The sequence below is a fragment of the Strongylocentrotus purpuratus genome, unplaced genomic scaffold (genome assembly GCF_000002235.5).
Source record: "Strongylocentrotus purpuratus isolate Spur 01 unplaced genomic scaffold, Spur_5.0 spur5_scaffold_14, whole genome shotgun sequence".
NCBI classification, from domain to species: Eukaryota; Metazoa; Echinodermata; class Echinoidea; order Camarodonta; family Strongylocentrotidae; genus Strongylocentrotus; species Strongylocentrotus purpuratus.
Window position 1 is genome coordinate 13,598,021 of NW_022145599.1, and position 21,934 is coordinate 13,619,954.

General features: G+C 35.8%; 1 protein-coding gene across 1 annotated transcript in view; it reads left to right on the plus strand.

Annotated features, from left to right (window-relative positions):
* LOC592605 (fibrillin-2) overlaps window positions 1-21,934 on the plus strand; it is a 59,737-nt gene that overhangs the window by 33,576 nt on the left and 4,227 nt on the right. The window contains exons 42-67 of the mRNA XM_030985075.1: window positions 785-904; window positions 1,218-1,331; window positions 1,581-1,700; window positions 2,771-2,884; window positions 3,574-3,693; window positions 4,404-4,523; window positions 5,434-5,550; window positions 7,135-7,266; window positions 7,739-7,855; window positions 8,330-8,458; window positions 9,002-9,145; window positions 9,832-9,942; window positions 10,254-10,367; window positions 11,002-11,115; window positions 11,922-12,035; window positions 12,621-12,734; window positions 13,426-13,551; window positions 15,247-15,366; window positions 15,727-15,843; window positions 16,457-16,644; window positions 17,612-17,786; window positions 18,344-18,469; window positions 18,960-19,073; window positions 19,990-20,106; window positions 20,989-21,105; window positions 21,752-21,920. Coding sequence (XP_030840935.1) covers window positions 785-904; window positions 1,218-1,331; window positions 1,581-1,700; window positions 2,771-2,884; window positions 3,574-3,693; window positions 4,404-4,523; window positions 5,434-5,550; window positions 7,135-7,266; window positions 7,739-7,855; window positions 8,330-8,458; window positions 9,002-9,145; window positions 9,832-9,942; window positions 10,254-10,367; window positions 11,002-11,115; window positions 11,922-12,035; window positions 12,621-12,734; window positions 13,426-13,551; window positions 15,247-15,366; window positions 15,727-15,843; window positions 16,457-16,644; window positions 17,612-17,786; window positions 18,344-18,469; window positions 18,960-19,073; window positions 19,990-20,106; window positions 20,989-21,105; window positions 21,752-21,920 — 3,283 coding nt within the window. The remainder of the gene's footprint in view (window positions 1-784; window positions 905-1,217; window positions 1,332-1,580; window positions 1,701-2,770; window positions 2,885-3,573; window positions 3,694-4,403; window positions 4,524-5,433; window positions 5,551-7,134; window positions 7,267-7,738; window positions 7,856-8,329; window positions 8,459-9,001; window positions 9,146-9,831; window positions 9,943-10,253; window positions 10,368-11,001; window positions 11,116-11,921; window positions 12,036-12,620; window positions 12,735-13,425; window positions 13,552-15,246; window positions 15,367-15,726; window positions 15,844-16,456; window positions 16,645-17,611; window positions 17,787-18,343; window positions 18,470-18,959; window positions 19,074-19,989; window positions 20,107-20,988; window positions 21,106-21,751; window positions 21,921-21,934) is intronic.

The following is a 21,934-nucleotide window of genomic DNA, read 5'->3' on the forward strand; positions in this document are numbered from 1 at the left end:
ACTGTGCTTAAAGGTAAAGACCAGATTTGGAAACCTCCCTCTCTCAAAAAATGAAATGGAAGCTCTCATTACCAATCATGTGAAAGAATATGTTATGACGTGATGATACAAATTTTGCCGGGAAACCGCCTACTAATTGATATATTTGGTAAATTGTTATATCTATCCGGACTGGATAGATATAGGGTAGTCCTATATACAACTTTCTGTGTACAGTGTTTGTAACTTTACCAAGACTGGGCCGAATTTCTTATCATTTTGATGATTCCAGAACCTTGCAGTACACCTCAATACTTACATGCTAGATGATCAACCTTTTCTGATCAATTCCACAACGTTTCTTTCACAATGCAATCGCATGACCAGAACTGGTCTATACCTTTAATACAAAGTATCATATTATTACCCGGCTGTAGCTGAGGTGACATATTGGATGCTAAAGCATTCATAGAATTTCCTTCTACCATGTTCGTAGGCGAAGAATGGTACAGTCAAACCTGTCTATAGCGACCGCCCAAGGGAAACACAAAAAGTGGCCTTTGTAGATAGGCGGGCTTTGTAGACAGATTCCTTTAGTACATGATTCAATGAGAAACCATTTCCAAGGGAAACAACAAATGTGTCCTTTGTAGACAGGTGGTCTTTGTAGACAAGTGGTCAATAAAGCAGGTTTGACTGTATTATGTAGATTAATGTCTTGTCAAAAGACATTAGTGCTGCTGTATTGTTATGGTAAATGCATTTGAGTTTTAATCATTTGATTTAATAATTTTGTTGGGTTCAGATACTGATCAGTGCCTTTCAAATCCGTGTCTGAATGCTGGATTCTGCATTGATGGAACCAACAGATACACCTGTATGTGCCAACAAGGATATTCAGGGACCCGCTGTGAAGTCAATACTAGTAAGTGTTTTGATTTTATCAAAAATGTATCAGAGGAAGAAAAAAGAAGAAAAAAAATAGGAAAATTCTACAAATGTACATATCATACTTTTCTATAAGCCAACCCAGTTTCATTCACATGCTATCCTGATAGTTCGTCATTGAATAAGAAAAGAATGTTTGTTGATTGACTGACAGACCTCAACGCACATACACACACACACACACACAAACTTTCTCTCTCTCTCTCAATCAATCAATCAATCCAAACATTTCATGATTTGTTCGAAATGTATTTATGTTTTTTTTTTATCTTACCCTTCACAAAACACAGATGAATGCTTCAGTAACCCATGTTTGAACCAAGGACAGTGTCTCGACCAAGTCAACGCTTTTATATGCAATTGTCCTGCAACCTTCGTCGGAACTCGATGTGAAACTCCACTTGGTAAGAAATAACACAGCTATAAAATGTAAAATCACTTTTTCAAAATCTCTTGAGTCCCTTTATCGTTTTAATGGCTTCACTTGTTTAAAAGTAGGAGGATTTCACCAGAAGTACTTAGATGAACTTTGAATATCCCGTGCAGAGCTAGAAAAAAAGCAGCATTATACTGTTGTTAGAAGACTAGCCTTGTACTTTATTTCACTATACGATCAATACAAACTCTGCAAGTTATTGTGTATTTTGTTACAGTGCCAGATGCATGTAGCTCCAACCCATGCCAGAATGCGGGAACTTGCACGAGTAATAATGGTGGATTCCTTTGCATCTGCCAACCGGGATTCCAGGGCACTACGTGTCAAACGAACCTCAGTAAGTTTACCATTTCCTCTTCTAATAACACATTTAAACGATTTTACTATTCATGTTCCACTGAAAATAATGACCTAGTGTCACATTTTTTTCTTAATCGTAAGTTTTGACAATGGATTCTCCTTATTTTATACTTTCCGGAATAAAGCTACTATACAAACATGAAATTATTAAGGGGTTGCCATATAGCCAATTTAAACAGAAAGTGGGTCCTGTTAATCTTGGTTTAACTATTATACTACTTTAAAAGTTGTATGAAAAAGGACACTGTATTTCTACAGAGATACTATTATCTATATTTTTTTCAAATTAATTGATTGGTTGCTTTTATTCATATTCCATGGTTAAAAATGACAACGCATAATATTTTGTACACAAAATTGATATTTCTTAAGATTATTCATTTGTTGAAGTAAATGAATCATAGTAATTAATAACATGTAAGAATGTTCTGTAAATCATGAAATATGGAAATGAAAAGTAAACCTACTTAAAAGTTAGTCAAAACAACAAGTTGTACACATACACTTGACTGAGACAAAAAGGAAAAATTAAATATTACGGGTAGAGAAATAGAGGGGACAAAAATGGATGGATAGATGGATAAATAGGTAGGTAGATGGATATAGAGATAGAGAGAAAGAGAGAGAGAGAGAGAGAGAGAGGGGAGGGGGAGACAGAGAGATCAAGCGAGAAGTAAAGCAAGGAGAGAGATATGAGAAGTATAGAGTAAGATGGGTATGGTAAATTCTCTAGACTTGCTAGGCGTGGGTGAGAGATTTTAACTTTGTGTATTAATATACCATTGCCATTTTATAGTATCAGATTCACAAAGTTTATGAATGTAATTTCAATGTTTGCAACGGCTCAAATAGAAAAATTCTAACGTGTATAAATAAATATAATCAAACAAATTCCCGTTTTTTCTTAACGCCATTTGTGACATTCATGTGATTGTGCCATTCGGCAATTATAATGTAAAAATCTTACAAATCTTCATTTAAACATTATACTGGTGTGAAAATAACAGAAGTTTTAAAACATTATGTAATATCCTTGTACCACTCAAGTTGAATGTGCTTCGAACCCATGCCGGAATGGAGGCACCTGTATCGATGGAGTAAATAGATTCACGTGCAGGTGTACCCAATTATTCACTGGACAGACATGCACATTTGCTATTGGTGAGTGGCCCTTCTTTATTATATACTCGTTGTTGTTGTAGTTGTTTTTATTTCCGAAATCAGTTAAACATATTATACATGGTAAAATATACAAAATGAAATATTAGTAGATGTACATAGACAAAAATCGGAGGAAAACCTAATTCAGCAATGTTCCTTGGGGTCCTTAGGGGTCTTACTGACATTACTAGGCTTCAACACTTGCCCACTGCAAGATTACTAGACATTTCAGGTGTCGCTGGACTAATCTATTTTCATTTTATTTATAATGATGTATACGGCTTTGTGCATTATTGGAGTATGTTTCATACCGTCTCTCCTTAGTGTTTCCATGGAGGGCCGAATATAAGCTCACACAAAATTTGATCGTCCATTAGGGTGATTTTACTAACTTCGAATAGACATTCATTATCCCTCACATTTCAGAAAATGTTATAATCAAGTTAGAGTGTAAAACAATCTAACAAATACCTTTGATGCATGTTATAAGAAGATGATTATGAGAAGCTGATGGGGATTGTCCTACTCTTTAAATCGATGGACAAAAAACAAGCATAAGTCTGGTAATATTAGTACAAAATACCGTACAAATATTTATAAATAATATTTGCATTTATAGAAAGCAAATTTTTCTATGTGTGTTTGTGTTGGGTCGTAACAAAGGTGTCTACTATTGGTTTAATTAACAGCCAATCCCTGCACATCTAATCCGTGTTTGAATGGAGGCACATGTGGTATCGATCCGACAAATTCCAACGCTTTCCTGTGTTCGTGCCTGTTTGGATTTAACGGAATTCGATGTGAATTTGGTAAGTTGTTTATAGACAACTTTTCCCTCTACTTGAATATTCAAAACGATCTTGAAAAACAATGTGTATTGGCCTTGATTATTAAAAATGCAATTTTTACATGTTTACATTTTAAAAGGTGAGACACACGGTTTATGAAAATGGCTTTAATATGTTGCTAATTGGAAGTATATGTGATTTTGTTTTAATGAGTTACTCTGGAATATAAAACTTGCAATACAAAGCAAGAATATTCAAATCGATCTTGAAAAAACAATGTGTCTTGGCCTTGATTATTAAAAATGCAATTGTTACATGTTTACATTTTAAAAGGTGAGACACACGGCTTATGAAAATGGCTTTAATAGGTTGCTAATTTGTAGTATAAGTGATTTTGTTTTAATGAGTTACTCTAGAATATAAAACTTGCAATACAAAGCACGAATTTTAGAAATTAAAGACTCCATGTACCCACTGCTGTAATAGTTGCATTCTATATAGCGCCTTTTCCACTAGACACAAGCGCTTTTAGATGACATCCTTAAGCCAGTGTTTGAGTTAAAATATATAAAGTTACTGAGCAAGGAGAGAGTGAGTTCAATGAATGAATATGGTTCCAGAATACGTGTGTATTCAAAATTCAAGCTGAAATTGTTATAGTGTTGATGATGAACTGTAGGATGAATTTTGTCCAATAATTATTATGAACTTCAACCTTTTCTCTTTATCAGATTCCAACCAGTGTTTGTCAAACCCGTGTGTCAATGGTGGTGAATGTATTGATGGACAAAATCGATTTGCCTGCAATTGTGCTTCCGGGTTTAGTGGTGCTACTTGCCAAATCAACAACAGTGAGTATTCTCCATGATAATTACATAGTTAAATTTATACACTTAATTTGTCAGAAATATTTATTATCATATCTATCTACACTATGCAGTTGTGGTAAGAATATTCTTTCTGTAGGTGGATAGGCACAGAGAAGGGAAGGAGTGTCGTCTGAATACCTCTATATTCGCTCTATTTTGAATCTGCTTTAACCCATAGCTCATTGAGAGAGACAGTTATGTCAGTGGAAGTTGTTCCTTGGTCATTCACTTTGTGGACACGAAGCCTCAAATAGTTTCCTCTCACAGAGATTGTATGGGGGAGAGAACAATTTGGAGCTCCATGATTTAGCCTTTGACCAAGCTTGGGTACGCGTGTCACAACTACATGTATTTCTCCAGATACGCTTTGTCTTGACCAATGTTTGAAATGCACCGGTTAGCATGGCCGAAGGACAAAGACTTCATTTTCACATATAAATAGTTCATATGAATCATATCCAAGTATGCAGTGTGAGAGGAATACAATTTTTTTGCAAGTGGACGACCGGACAAGGCAAAAGGCGTTGTGTAAGTTCTTCGAGTTCGATCGGTTTCAAATATGTTTTGATCTGTTTGAAATGCGTGGTAAGGAAGGGCACAAGGACAACTAGTCCATAAAGACTGATCGATAATGAAATAACATTTCTTATAAAGAACTCCTAATACAAGCTAAAACGTCACCGTCTACAGTGATGTCGTTATTATTATTATTACCCTGGTCAATGGAGCACCGTACAGTACATACTTTGCTCTCCACTTAAAAAATATTCCAGCCATGATGAGTCACGAGTCATTTATTTGTTTTACCTAAATTTTCTTTAATATGTTATATATATATATATATATATATATATATATATATATATAAATGATGCCTTTTTATTTTTAACAGATGAATGTGCAAGCAACCCTTGTCTTAATGGAGCTGTATGTAACGATTTAGCCAATCGCTTTTCGTGTACTTGTCAACCCAACTACAATGGCGTACGATGTGAAAATCTTATACAAGGTTAGCATATATATCAATATAAATGTATCATTGTACCAGGGCCCTGTTTCATAAAACTTTGTTATCAATCACAAGTGCTAAAATTCAATGACAAATTTGGTCCCAGCCAATCAAATGCCATGATTTTAGTAGCTTATAACAGTTATTGTATTAAGCGTGTTACTGGTAAAACAAGATTGATGAAACAGGGCCCAGAACTATTGACTCAAATATAATTCTATTCTCATTATTTCAGTTTTAACCTGAGGGCTTAATAATTGTACTCCACTGTGGCATGTCAGGACTTTGTATTTGTAAACAAAAAGGCCAATTTCTATGTGCGACGTAAAATGGGACTTGTCTTTTCAGTAGGCTTGTAACAAATCCTTGCCAACAACCCAAAACGAATTTATGAGCATCTGACGGATTTTTTTTTACAAAAAAAATGATTGTTACGAATTGTAACGATCACGTAATTGATGGAATCATTGAAATAAAGGATGGAGGGCCTCTTTGTTTCTTCTATTTTGCCCATACACTCTATACCATTCACAAGTATTTCATATACTACATTATAATTCTATATTATATGCTCCAAGACAATTTGGCGCTTATCATTCAAATCCGTCAGGGGCCAATGGCATTAAATGTTTTGCTTAAATGCGGCTTAAAATTGTAAACCTTAATCCCAAGTATGTGACGTTTATTGGTTGAAAATCAAGTTGCATTTAAATTATGAGTCGTCTGTATATGTTACTTTTAATGCAAGGGAGCCCAGATCTGTAGCATTTGTATTTGATACAACATTTAACTTGCAATGTAATGCTTAACAACCTGACGATAATATTAAGTTTTATTATTGGCCGCATGATTTTAAATAAATATAAGACATTGAATGAGCGAATTATCAGTTTATGTCCGAGAAGGCCTACTGCACAGAATCCGTATTCCATTCTAAATCATATTTGTGATTTTCATGGCTTTATAATAATGTTCTTGATGCCTCTTCGCCGCACTTCGATATCTTGGTTAAGACTCTTGGCTCTCATATGAGAGGCCCTGGGTTTGATCGTTTTTCAGAATGCTGACATTTTTTGATAAGGTGTTTTGCCCACATTTGTGCGTCTGACCCAGGTTTATTACATGGGCACCTGGCAATGCTGGGGGTAAAAATGATTGCAGGGCAAGCAAGAAAAGCAGTTTTGAATATTGTAGATGTGTCGTGGTCAAGTGGATACGTCACCGGACTGTCGATCTGAAGGTTCGAGTCCCGCCGCGGCACTGACCTTTGGCAAGACATTGATCTACATTTGCCTCACCCAACCCATGTGATGTTCACGGGTACCTGGCAGGAATTAATTCCTTAACATGCTAGAGTGCCATAATGGCAGCACAGCTAAAGCTACGGTAATAATTTCCAAATTTGTTAAGGCGCCTTGAGCATCGATTGAGGTTGATATGTGCGCATCATAAATGTTGTGATTATTGTTTATTAATAATGTTGCTTCAGTAAATAAGAGCCAGTTATCATTGAATAACTATTATTGTTATTATATCCACCTTTTGATTGTTTTAAATTCTGTTTCTTTTCTTCAATGTCGACAGTACCGAATCCATGTGTGTCATTGCCTTGTCAGAATGGAGGAACGTGTGTCAGGACTGGTGACTCTAGCTATGTGTGTAGTTGTCTCGCTGAATTTACTGGTACACAATGCATCTTTTCAATGGATCCAACAAGTAAGACTGGAGATCAAATTGTTCATAACAAATTCTTGCAACACCACATATATAATGCATGAGCCTGTTGAATATTGATTGAAGCATGTTGAATATCGTTCAGTGTCTGGCACGTTGAAAGTTATTATTCCATGATTTAAAGATCACGATCCCTATTAAACAGAACATTGTTTTTCACTCTTCAATTTTCTTCAATTCGTTTTTTGATATTCCTGGAATCATTAATCTTTATCACAATGTCACGAAGTAGAAAATTGCACCAGGCTTCGTCAAACTAGGTATGGCAAAACATGTCATTGTATGTGTAATACTTTCTCGCCATTCACAGAGCCTGCCATCATTTTCTGTTGAGACATATTCCGTGGTTGAATCACGTTTTTGTTGGGTGATGCCTTCTTGAAGCCTCCATTCCTGTCAAATTTTTCTTGATATACTATTGTTTTCCTTTATTTTCTCTGATTTGTTTCTTCAGCTTGTGCCAACTTGCCTTGTACAAACGGAGGTACTTGTGTTCCAACCCAGAATGGAAGGAGCTACTTTTGTAGCTGCTTTGCTGGAACATCAGGAACAAATTGTGAAATTGGACAGAGTAAGCATGTCTCAAATGCCTTTCAAATTCTTATCTTTCTTGGTAAATTTAGATGTGTTTCAATATGATAATGATAAGATCCTTCGGAAACTACTACCAATTAATGTATACGTGAACTGAACAGAATTTAGAATCGTCCGGGTAAGACGTTTTTCATCATGGTTTTTAAAAACATTTCTTTCATAGACGTTATATTCTGCTTGTTCTTTACAATAATATTATCTCTCTTTGAAAATCTTAAGTAATTTAGTTATTCATTCGGAACGATACAAATTATTCCTTTGTTGTAAATAAAGTCATTCGATTTCAACCAGCGGATCCAGGTGATGTGTAGTACAATCGAATACAAAATTCTGATCACCTGTTGCAAGGCTCACAGATGTCACGGCATTGAATGTTCTCATTTTGAGTGCCTTTGGAATGTTATGAAGTCACAAACTACTTCTTACTCTTTCCATTGTTTATCTTTCACAGCGGCATGCCACCCTCAACCGTGTCAAAATGGTGGCACCTGTGTGTCAATGACCAGTGCGCCAAATGGCTTCTTGTGTATCTGCCCACCAGGTTTAGGATTGACTGGACTTACATGTGTTGGTGGGGGTGGTATGTACATTTTTTTTAAAGTTTGTTTTGCATTCATTTTATTTTTGTATTTTTTTCTGTCTTAATTTTTGTCACTTTCTACGCTCTTCAAGAACCTTGAAATGTTATCGTATCTGAAATTTGATTCATCATGATTGTCATCCAAGCTACAGATAGCTTAAGAAGCTCATGAATTGTCCGACAAACTGTGATTACACATTTTAAAGAAAAAAAAGAAGAAGTTTGTAACACAAACAAATAAGGGAACAAATCAGGTAAGAAGTGACTGTAGATACTTTAACCTGCCGTACAATGATATGACAATAATATGTTTACTTAATGAACTTGAGAGATTATAAACATTTATTTGGTAGTATATCTGTAACATATTTTTTTCTTTCCCCTTTAATGTTCATAGTAGATGTAAACTTAATGCTGTCTTCATTTCACTTTATAACTTTTCTATAACCTATTGATCAAGAGGACAATCAGTTTCTTACATATATTTTTTGGACTATAAAATCATTTCAAACATTGTTTTATGCATTGTGTTTTCTTCTCCAGCAAACCCATGTACATCTAACCCATGTTTAAACGGAGGTACATGCGTGACAGTGTTTACTACATCAGGTACCATCAGTGGCTATAACTGCAATTGTGGAACAGGATATACTGGACTACGGTGTCAAACATTGACTACCACTCCAGGTAAGGTCATGGGAATAGTTTAACATCGTCTATCCACTTTTGATGTTTAGGCAATTTCAGTGTAACGGTCATGGCATTCAGAACACCTGTTCTGTCATTCAAGACAGCTGTTAGAATCTAAACAGACATGTTACAAAAAGACTGGGTAGATTTCATACAATTATAATGATTCCAAATCCCCAAAGCCTATACACTGATTTTTGTTTTTCTTCTACTTTTGATCTTCAAAGAAATAATGCAGCCTATCACGAAGATCCGTATGAAGATTTTCAGTTTTATATGCAGACACACTGAACACCAAGTTTACAACATAATCTTTGTGTGAAGTGTAGCGTATTATAAACGTGCATATGGTTTGACTCTCCTACGCATGGGGCCTCCACAGAGCGTTTCCTGAAACCGAGCCTGCATCGGGAAAAGAGGGAAGGGGCACGTTTGCACACAGCTGCGTCAATCATTTAAACTTTTTTTGTCTGTCCGGTGCAGGACTCAATCCCAGGCGCATGACGAAAATAAAGAGGGTTAGACATCGATCAGATTGTACTACACCTCCTTTATACTACTTAATCGACTTTTCTAAATTGCTTCAAGAGAGTTTCTTTCCCAATTTTATTGCATAAATAATACGCAACTTAACACCTTTAATGAAAAATTAAAAAAAACCTTCTTTTAATATTCTTCTTCAGTGTCACCATGTGCTAATAACCCATGTCAGAATGGAGGAACGTGTATCAACTCAGGAACATCTTTCTTCTGTTCTTGCCAGATTGGATTTACCGGCACAACATGCCTAACATGTAAGTCAGCTTTCTGCTCACTATTTCATTTCTAGTGCAATTCATCTGTATCTCAAAACCTGGAACATTTACTTTGAAACAATGATTATTAACTTGCGAATTAATAGTCTGATTCCACCTGTTATAGTGAGATATACAGTAAAATATGTTCTTAAATATATGAAGCACCATTTTTTATCAGAATGCTCAAAGTCATATTAGTAAAAACGCTTCAATAAAAATATATAGTTAATGTAGCAGAAACACAGAGGTGTATGTTATGACAAGAATGACCCGTGTTCAATCCCTTCATCTTGTTTTCATCCTTTCAGCTGTTCCCTGCAACTCCAACCCTTGTCTAAATGGGGGCTCTTGCCAGCCTTTCACCAACGTCTTTGTTTGTAACTGTGTACCTGGATATTCCGGAACAAGATGCGAGATTACATGTAAGAATGAAACCCCCTTTTGCATTTTGCATTATGATTTTCAAATATATCCTAAGTTGAACCTTTTCTTCACTGAATAAAGATGAATCAGTTTCTTGATGTTTATTTAGATGCAATCATGAAATAATGGACGAATTGATGACGTTGAGTACCGTCCATCATGTTCATACCAAACATAGGTATGGAGCTATCATTAGTTTCTTTAGAGACATCGGTGTATTTTATTGAATCTGCTTTGTAACCCATTTCAGTTTTCCCTGTCAATCTCCCCTCTGCCTATTAAAACAGATGGACGATATATACAGCTATAGTGAAACTTAAATGAATCAATTTCAGTTTCACCCTGCCAATTGTTACAGATGGCTTCCTCCAACCGTCTTCCCAGGTTCTAAATTAACTAAAACAGATGACACAGTCACACAAAGTAGTTAAGATTCAGGAACCATTGTTAAATCTTCGTTTAGAGCTCCATTGTAAAACCAAAACTAACTCAAATTGTCCTCATGACGAGTATGTATATACAAAGGTCTATACATCCATCACACAATCTTAACCCCTGCCTTTTAAAACAGATGGCCGTTAAATAAATAGCTATAGTAAAATTTAAATGAATCTGCTATATTCTCCATTTCAGCTTTACCATGTCAATCTAACCCCTGCCAAAACGGAGGGACATGCAATGTTGAAGGTAACATCTTCAGATGTAACTGCATAGATGGCTTTACCGGACTGCTATGTCAGACAGCGCGTAAGTACCAATTTATTTTGATCCCATCATTTGTTTGTATATCCGCTACTGTGTCGTTTAAATGTTTTATTTATATTTGTTTTTCTTACTACTGATGATCGTTTTATTCCCCTTACTATGTAATAATTGTAATATTTGAAATGGAGTTTGATTAAAAATGTGCTCTATGGACTATTTTTAAATGAAAATGTGTAATATACTTTAAACTTTGAATTATAATATATATATTATTCATTTTGCTATACCATACATAGGCCAATCGAGGAAAATAAAACACTATTAAAGGATCGGCATGGGCAGGTTCAATGTGCTAGTACTTGTATTTCGTAATACCATGTTACTTCATATTTGGTCTGATTTACATGTAAGGTCATTTAGGGTCGTTACTGAATACATTTATCACACATACTTAAATTTGAGAAGTGTTATCGCCTTGCAGCCTCTGAGAAGGTGCCCCGATAATTCTATTATTAGTATAATTATCATTATTGTTGTTTTTGTTGTTGTTATTATCATTGTCATGATTATTAATTGTATTAATCTCATTGTTATTATTATTATCATTGTTATCATTATTGTTGTTAGTTTTGCCCCATGTGTTAATACAAATAATATGTCGAAAAAGGCATGTAGATGAACCTAAAAAACATATTATAAAATGTATATGCATTGGATTGGTGGATAGTACAGAAACATATTGCTCAAGTTAAACAACTTTTCACTTTCAGTTGCATTATTGTTGCTACTAAAATAACACACCGTGTGTAACATGATTTCCTTGATTTCTTCCCATCTTGACCCTGCAGCATCATCTTGTTTCTCCAATCCGTGTCTGTTTGGTGGAAGCTGTTCCAACACTGGCAGCGCATTCTTCTGTGCGTGTGTAGCTGGTTACACGGGCAATAGATGTCAGGTTCCACGTAAGTATCACTGTACCTGAATTTATTTTGTTTCATATTTAACAAAAATGGGGGTTGCAAGATCAAAATCTAATTCCAACTTCATAGGGTTACTATGCTCAAGCACATTTATAGTTACAACGTGATGATCTTTTTGTGTGGAATTTAACGTAAAATGAATTTATTGACATTTTTAGTTTTAGATCAAAATATATTCAAATCGTCATTGAAATGAATAAAACTCGAATTTTTCTGTAAAGTATACTTTGTTTAAAACGACTCGACAAACTTCATGAACTCAAAACTAATAAAGGTGATCAAATTTTGGAATGCTCGTATATTTTCCATTTTGATGAATTTTAAAAACGATATACATAATTTCTTTTTTAAATGAACCAGGATTAAATTTTTAATAATTTATAGTATATTACATATTCATGGCATTACCTATTTTATGGTTCGGCCTTGACAGGATACAATAATTATAAGGTTCCAAGTACAGACGAAGTAAAACGCTCATCCTAGGTATGTTCAAAATTCAGTACCAATAAGACTAAACAACCTTCGGAATCTGCTTACACAACCTTTTCCAACACTGTATTTCAGCATCTTCATGTTCATCTAATCCATGTGTAAATGGTGGAGTGTGCAGCCAGTCAGGCGGGACTTTCGCTTGCTCATGCCCGGCACTATTTACTGGTAGTAGATGTGAGATTTTTGGTAAGTAGGCCATGGTGTGTGGTGAAGCATGAAGCCCACCGTACACTATACGAAAGAATCCTTGTCTACAACCCCATTCTTAAAGATAAAGTTGAGTTCTGGTAACAAAAAAAAGAAAAATGAATTCTCACATAATCGAACGAAACTTACACTGAATGTTCAAGATTACAAATAAATGTCCTTGCCAAACAATTTCGGTAGAAGATGTATACTGGCTGAGTAATGAGCATAGAAAAATAAAGAAATTAAGGTTGGTAGCCCCGTCACCATTTGTGTAGTCCCATATACATCTTTCTGTGTACAGTGCTTGGTACATTGCCAAGACTGGGTCAAATTTATTATGATTTTGATGACTCCAGAACCTTGCAGTACACACCAATACTTACATGCTACATGATCAACTTTTCTGATCCATTCCACACCTTTTTTTTCACAATGCAATCGCATGACCAGAACTCAACTTTATCTTTAAACAGGGGTTAATGTATTATGAAAGCATAATTTAGAGTGTTGTATCCATGTTTCCATGATTCCATATTAATTAAAGGACCAACGCCTTGTCTGTCCAATCCATGATTGAATGAAGGCACATGTGTTGAAGGAGCATACTTGATGTGTATGTATCTTTTAAACATAATTGAAGATCATGTATCTAAGAAGCGTAATTAAATTGGAACGTTCTTTTATTTAGCCACGAATGCAAACCCGTGCCAGTCGAATCCATGCTTGAACGGAGGTACTTGTTTCCAACAAGCCAACAACGTCTACCAATGTGTCTGCGCTCCCGGCTTCGGAGGTGTCAGATGCACCACAGTGGGTAAGCAACTTTAGCTGCATACATTTGTGAAATATTACAAGGCTCCCTCTTAAAGGAGGTCCATGAGGCCCTGACCCGGAGAACGTTATTTAAACAAAAATAGAAAACTTAGATATATAAATGAATTAATGAATAATATAATAAATGATCGATCGATTATATTATTATATTTATTCATTAATTCATTGAATAAATAAACAAGTGAACAGAAACTTCTCATTTAAAAAGTTAGGTGCCAGTGAAAGATAAGAAGACTGCGATAGATACAGAGAAAGAGAAAAAGATGTGAATAGAAAAATACATGTAGGTAACACATAGAAATACACTGTCGCTCATAAAGGTGGAATATACCTTTGTATCCATATTTATGGAATTATTTTAAAAATAATTTAAAAATAATAGATCTAGATAAAAGTATACATTCTCAGATTTAATTGAATAATTATTTGCCAATGTGTGTTTTGCGTGACTGCTAAAGCATGTGTATGCTACTATGCTTATCAACTAGGGGACCTATGCCCTTAAGTCATAAATGACAGTAATGATGATTAATGCCCCACAAAAGGGCACTAATATAGCACATCGACATGGTTTTGATCCTGGGGCCTTACAGTTACGAGGCCATTGTTTTGTCACTGAACCATGCCTGTATGCAGCAGGGGCTAGGGTAGGGGACAGTTTCCATAAATAAAAATAAAAAACAGAAAATGCAATAAATTTTCAAAAATGTATTGCATTTTACCCCGGTTCCCAACATAAAAAAATCTTCTGTGTGCCCATGCCTTGAGCCATAATGCATGGCCGTCCAGTGGATTTTTTTATGTTGGGGAACGGGGTAAAATACAATAAATTATTGAAAATTTATCGCATTTTCTGTGTTTTTTTTAATTTATGGAAACTGCCCCCTACCCTAGCCCCCGCTGCGTACAGTCATGGTTCAGTGACAAAACAATGGCCTCGTAACTGTGAGGCCCCAGGATCAAAACGGTGTCGATGTGATATATTAGTGCCCTTTTGTGGGACATTAATCCTCATTACTGTCATTTATGACTTGAGGGCGTAGGTCCCCTACTTAATAAGCATAGTAGCATACACATGCTTTAGCAGTCACGCAAAACACACATTTGGAAATTATTGTTCAATACATTCTGAGGATGTATTCTATTATCTGGATCTATTATTTTTAAATATTTTTTTTTAATAATTCCATAAATTGGGATAAAACTAAAATATTCCACCTTTATGAGCGACAGTGTAGAAGAAAAAAGAAGACCTACTATAACAATGATAATACGTGTAGTAAACTCAGTTTAAATAATTAAGGGAATTACAATTTCATATTTGTTTGTAAATGTGCTCTGGGAATGCCGTAATGTGATATATACTATAAAAATGCATTCTATTTATTTATTATCCCAATTAACTAGCCCATACGTACATGAATGCAAATTACCAGTAAAACGGTTTTGTTTCTAGGTACATCTCGAGAATTTATTATCCCTCCTAACTAGCCTATACAATGCATTTTACAAGTACATATATTTTAATTCTAGGTACATGTCCTCCTGCCTTGATGGCGTATACCTAAACAAAGGCATACCATCCATTATTTTGGTGGGGATATTAGGTACTTGTAACGAGCACTTTACCCTGCCTACTGTAACTAGCTTATGCAAATAATTTTTCGATTTTCAGTTTTAACTCCGTGTCAACCTACAAACCCCTGTCTCAATGGAGGATCTTGCACTAGCATCGGCACCTTGTTTTCTTGCACCTGTCTGCCTGGATACACCGGGTCTACTTGCCAGTCCCAGAGTAAGCTTTACACCTTTCCTATTGAACCTTTGTATATATTTATCATGTATTTCATCTTTTGCACCTTGAGCATTTGATTGTCAAGTGGATATGGCGCCATACAAATCTTATGTATCATTATTATTATTATTACAAATTTATTTATGGAAAAAAATCCTTGTTAGACCATATTTTGGATGATAGCACAAACCCAGAGTCAGGTTAACATTTTAGTAGGATAAGGGCTTCTGTTCCTCATCAAATATTGTTTGATGTTAATTGTGATCACACAAAAGTGGAACTTTGCATGGAAATTTGGAATAGTAAGTGAATACTTGTGTAACATTAATTTCCCCTTTTTTGATTTTTTTTCTTCTCCAGCTGCAACAGGATGTCCTTTCGCCTGTGCAAATGGAGGAGTGTGTGTTTTGGACGCTCTTCATCGTGTCAACGTATGCCAATGCCCGCAGGAATACAATGGAAATCAATGCCTCTCAAGTAAGTTTCCCTCTTGGTCGAACTTAAATTATAAGAAGATAAGAAGCCATGTGTATTAGATATATTCCTATTTGTAGCTTCATCTGTGGATCCAATTATTAGATATCTAGGAGCACATCAAGATGTAGGATTTGTTATAAAATAATTTGAATTTAGTCTGAAATATTCCAATCATGTACGAATTCAAATAACGCCTTATCCTTGCAGCTACATGTACAAACATTTAAACCACATCGCTTCTCATGTTTGGTGACTTAAACAATAATTATATCACTTAAAAAAGACCACTTGAGCCAACTCAATCCATTGTTCTAAAGCAAAATTACTTTGACGTCAGAAGCTTCTTTGCACTTATCTACAGATGAGGCTGTCTTCGCAAGAGCTGACTCCATAACTTTGCAGCAACATAAGGGAAAGAGAGAAAGAGAGAATGTTTGTACAATGTTCGTCCATAACGACTTTATTTTCACTTCAATTTGCATTAAACTGTTAAATTGTGATTACCAATCACACATACCGGTAACAAGTACATCAGTGTTTCTTTTGTTCAACGTTATTCTCTCGTTCTCCCTTTCTCATGCATCATTCATATTTTTCATATTCTATTTGACAGGAACAACATGTTCCAGGAACTACACTATAGGTCAAGGACAGCAGGTGGCGATCACCAGCCCTAATTACCCCAGCTCTTATCCTAACTCCGTTCGCTGTGAGATCTACTTTCAGGCTTCAGACCCAAACAGACGCTTACGTGTGACCGTCAGTGAGTTTGATACTGAATGTGAGCATGACTACGTCACGGTGAGTGGTCCTTGTTATTAAAATCAATGGCAAGACGTTATTCTAAATTTGCCACTCTCCACCCAGGTGTAAATGGGTACCTGATATGCTTGAGCGCTAGTTACTTTGGCAGCTCGGCTACGACCAGGGTAATACGTGTAAAGCGCCATGAGCGTCAAAACCTGACGGATACCGGCGCTATATAAATAACCATATTATTATTATTATAATTAGTTTGAATGGCCATCTTTGTTCTCACAAGGTGAGTAATAACTGCCCTGTGTAAGTTGAGGAAAATGACAACAGTTTTAAATGTACGCCTTCAATTTGCATGTAGCTTTTAAGTAATTAGTAGATTTTCAATTTATTTTGATGGTTTGTTTGAATTCTTCAAAATAGATGGCGCTACAAATAAAGAAGCCCTTTGCCTCGCAAATATTTAAGATGTTTCTTTGCTCTCTTTGGGCATAAAAACTAAACAACAATATTATATCAAGAAATGTTTTACAAAGAAACAAGTTTAGAAGAGGTCAGTTGACACGACAGCTGGCCTATCAGCAGTGTGCGGCCACGATAAGCCCCGCCTAGTTCTATGATTTATGTACGAAAAGATGTTCAGACTTGAGCTTCTTCCTAAATGATGCTTAAACATCCTTCAGTTTTCTTATTCTATGTTTCTATATACAAAGTTCAGACTAGAAGATTTTAATGATTTATTGTATAGTTATACAATGAAATTTGGTAGTCTGAACGCAGGCTAAGAAATTAGTACAGTCAACCCTGCTTTAGTGACCACCTGTCTACAAAAACCACCTGTCTGCAACAAGCACATTTTTTCCCTTTAAAAATAGCTTCTCTTGAAACATGTACTTAAGGAACCTGTCTACAACAAATACATTTTTTGTTTCCCTTGGGCGGTCGCTGTAGACAGATTTGACTGTATTACGATGTGACATTTTATTTTCACACACATTAATGTTCAATGTAGGCTGGATCTGGTACAGACCTGAACGTCCAGAGTTCCACCATAATGCGACTGTCTGGCGATGAGCAGGTACCACCTTTCGTCATAGATAGTAACCAGGGTTGGCTCCTCTTTGAAAGTGATCTCTGGATTACCAATCCAGGATTCGCACTCACAGTCCAAGATGTGGATGCTGCAGGTATTTTCGATTTTTGTATCTACATTCCAATCACCCTGCCTGACATCTTACTTCCCCTTGTGTACATCGGTCTCTCTGTTTGCGTCTTTAGCTGTTCTTTCTCATCCTCTCTTCTGTTTTCCCTCTCTCTCATCTCATCCTCTCCGTCCTCTCTTTATCGTTCTCGCCCTCCTCTTTTTCTTTCTCTTTCCATCCGTCTCATCTATTTCTGTATTTCTCTCTCCCCATCTCTGTTCCCCACCTTTTCTACTCTCTCTCTCTCTCTCTCCCTCTCTCCCCTCTCTCCTCTCTCTCCTCTCTCTCTCCTCTTTCCTCCTCTTTGTCAAGTAGTTTATGGTGGTGACCTGATTGTGTTGAATTATTTTGTCTATATTAATCACAATCGGGACACAAACTGCGTTTTACCTTTAAACTCTTCCCCCTGAGAGTAATATCGTATTTCGTTGGGTTATAAGGAAGCAATCCACCACATATATACAACAAATTGCCTGATTCTATATTATTTTAGTACAGCATGTCTTCATGTACCATGGTCTTTATTATGTCTTTATATATAGAGTTCATGGCTAATTGTCCGGCCAACTTCTGCCAGAATGGAGGTACATGTGTAGTAGAGGTGGAACAACCTCAGGTCCTTGGGTGCCTCTGTTTGGAAGGTTACAGTGGTGACAACTGCATGGATGGTAAGCAGGAGCTCTTGTCATTTCCCCCTGAATATGATTGATATAGTTCCTTTCATTGTGGTTTTCTAAGCAATATGAATTTAGTTGTGTCCATAAATGTGGAAATCAATATATTCGAAACAAATTGAGTGTAGGACATCTAAGATAGCGTAAATATTTATCTGCGACTTCGTTAGATAGAAATGAAACTGAGTGTAAATGAAATGGATGATCCTACAACTTCATGGACATAATTGACCCTAATTTTAATCTTGGGACAGAAAACATTCCTAAGACCATCATGGCACCGACCGAAACCCGATGACGATGATGAAATGAAAAAGCCAAGGCTTTCTCTGGAAGACCCCTCCAATTCTGGGGTGATAAATATTGGTATAATTTATGTTTTGTATCATGTTGTACACATTATAAGTAAGCCAACCTATGTGTAATCTCCCTATAAAAAGCACTTCTAGTTGTACAAACTGTTCTTAAATCGTATATCTTTTAGATGTGAATGAGTGTTTGAGCAACCCATGTGAGAATGGAGCAACTTGCAACAATCTCTTCAACTCCTATTCATGTGCATGCTCTCCGGGCACATCCGGGACACGGTGTCAAATAAGTAAGAATTCATTTTAATTATTTGCCAGAACATGAAAGGTAGTTTCACTAATTTGTAATCGCACACCATTGCCGATGGAACTTTTAATCAAGGTCAACTCCAGGATAAGTTACACCTGTGTAAAATACAATGATTAAAGTAATTTTAGGAATGAGGTCTTTTAACTTTGCAATTACGTTGTATACATGTCTTCCTCGTTGTATCTGTTGTGTAAGCAAATGTGAAAGGCCATTTCCTGGATTGAATTCGAGAATGTCTCGCGTTTCAAACCTGTGCAAGGATAAAGTTCTCCCAAACACTAATGGTTAATCTAATCATTGCTTTTCATGGTTTATAGGGTTAGAATACATGATTGAATTAGATGATTGCTTTATTTGATACTGTGAGATGTATAGTTTCCATTGAAAACTGAAGTGTGAATGAACATTGTATGAGGTGAAAATTAAATATACTTGATTTTTTTTCCAGGGGCGATATTCTGAGAAATTTTGTTATTCTGTTAATTTGTATGTTAACTTTTAAGTCCCATAATTAATATATTCTTTCCATACCTCTAAATCGGTATTCTGAAACTATATTAAGGGAGTGTAATATTTTTTAGGTTACGCGCTGACACGCCCATTTCCATTTTTCAGTAATTGTTTGATGAGAATTACTGTTAAAATTTACTCTCAGCCAATCTTGGTTTATGTTTGAGCGTACTTACAGCTCCGCTACCTAAAGTGCATATTTTACTGAATATCATTCCTTTGTTTGAGCCTTTGTCACATAGCTATCTGTTAAATAGTTGTTTCGGACGTAAGGTAGATTACAGATTATGTTAGCTAACATATTTTTTTCACGAGAACATAGTTTTCAGTTTGAACACCAAAATTGATGTAACATTATATTTTAATTTTGTTTGTTTGCCCTATAGCATCCACTCAGTGTACTACCCTCCAGTGCTTGAACGGTGGAACCTGTGTGACGTCACAGTTTGGCCTGGCAAGCTGCAACTGTGTCGCAGGCTATACTGGAAACCTTTGTCAAGAAAGTGAGTATTCGATGCTGGTTCATAGCAGTTCTTGTATCGGAGTGTTGGCTCAGTCAGTAGAGCGTCCGCCTCACAACCGGGAGGTCGTGGGTTCGAACCCCGGCCGCGTCATACCAAAAGACGTTAAAAAATGGGAGTTGTTGCTACCTTGTTTGGCGTCCAACAATAAAGGATAGAGCAACGTCGATCTGGCGCTGCTCAGTGGCTGCCGGGCTCACGATCAATTGGGCAAAAATAATTTCCGTTTCGGTTTAATAAAATTTGGAGTGGACTATTAGGCTATCATCATTATTATTTTACAAAATCTGATGTTCAGCATGGAATATATTACCCTACGAATTTATATTCAGCACTTGTGAAACCTGAACGGGAATTGTTCCTTAATGTAGCGGATTACTATGGTTAATGAAATGAACACCATGCTTGGGTTTGGCGAAGTACACCAATAAATAAATAATTTGGCTCTTTCTAAAATATTTGTTGTATCATGTCAAAAGATATGTGAAATGAAGCCTGTTTACCACAAGATGTGATTTCTTTTCTTGCAGTATACAAATTGGAATTTCTTGAGAAGAAAACAATTATGTCTCAGACTAAGGCCGTTTGATGTCAAACACGCAACCTTATTTGCAAGAAGTTGTTTAATTATCGTCTTTATTAACATGATTTTTGTGAGAAATCCTGGCATGAATTATTTATATTTCTTTACAATAAAAGGGGGGCAATTACTTTTATAATGCCGTTAAAGTAATAAAATCCTAATTACATGCGTCTTAAAGATTCACAGATTTGTTTTAATTAAGAAAAACATAGAACAGTTCAAAGTAACATTTATGTTCTTTCTTTTCTTTTTATTTTCATTTATACATTGTTTTTTTGCAGACATAAATGAGTGTGGAAGCAACCCTTGTCTCAACAATGGCGTGTGCACAGACCAAGTCAATTCATTCTTCTGTAGCTGTCGCGATCCATACATTGGTGTTCTCTGCGATACAAACAGTAAGTATATGAAGCAGATCTGTATATGGGGAAATTTTGCTTTTATTATTGTAATAAATTTGAGATTCTTTCCATAGATTATGAAGTTATCCAATCATAGATAAAAGTAATTTTTTTAGTATCAATGTAAATAATAGAACGAAAATTTAAGCCAGAAAGAACACAATTCTTAAGACAGAAGTGGATTAAAAAAGATTGACTTGCATGCGAGAATATAAATTTGATATTAAGTAGAAATTCGTAATTTCAAAAGAAGCCTCATCCTTTGTAAATATGTTCATAAATAAGAATGATTTTGGCAGTGATAGACCAACATACAAATCGTCGCTGTTTTCACGAAGTGACGGTAGTGAAACAAAATTGCATTCACTTTGCGTTACGATTTTCCTCACTACCGTCACTTCGTGAAAACAAGGACGAAATATGTCATTCCTCATTTGTCAGCTTTATTCTGGAAAATGCAAAATATCCTTTTCAAAATAAGTTGAATGTGACCGCATAAACCTTTTAATAAATCAATATTAGGCAATTTCAAGATCCCTGTCCGTCACCTTTTGAACTGCTGGGCCATGTTATATTTTATGAAAAAATATCAAATTCTTTTCAAGATTTCAACATTTCCATTGATTTCCATTCTTTTACCCAGGTGCCAATGTTGCTCGCTCGTCGGCCCGAGACGGCAACAATCTGAGCTTACCCGAACTGGCAGCAGTAACAAACCTATCAGCATCATGGATAGCCGTCATCATTGTCCTCTTCGTCATCATCATCGTCATGGGAATGTACATCGGTTATAGATACTACGCAGGAAGGAGGTATGTCAGATTTG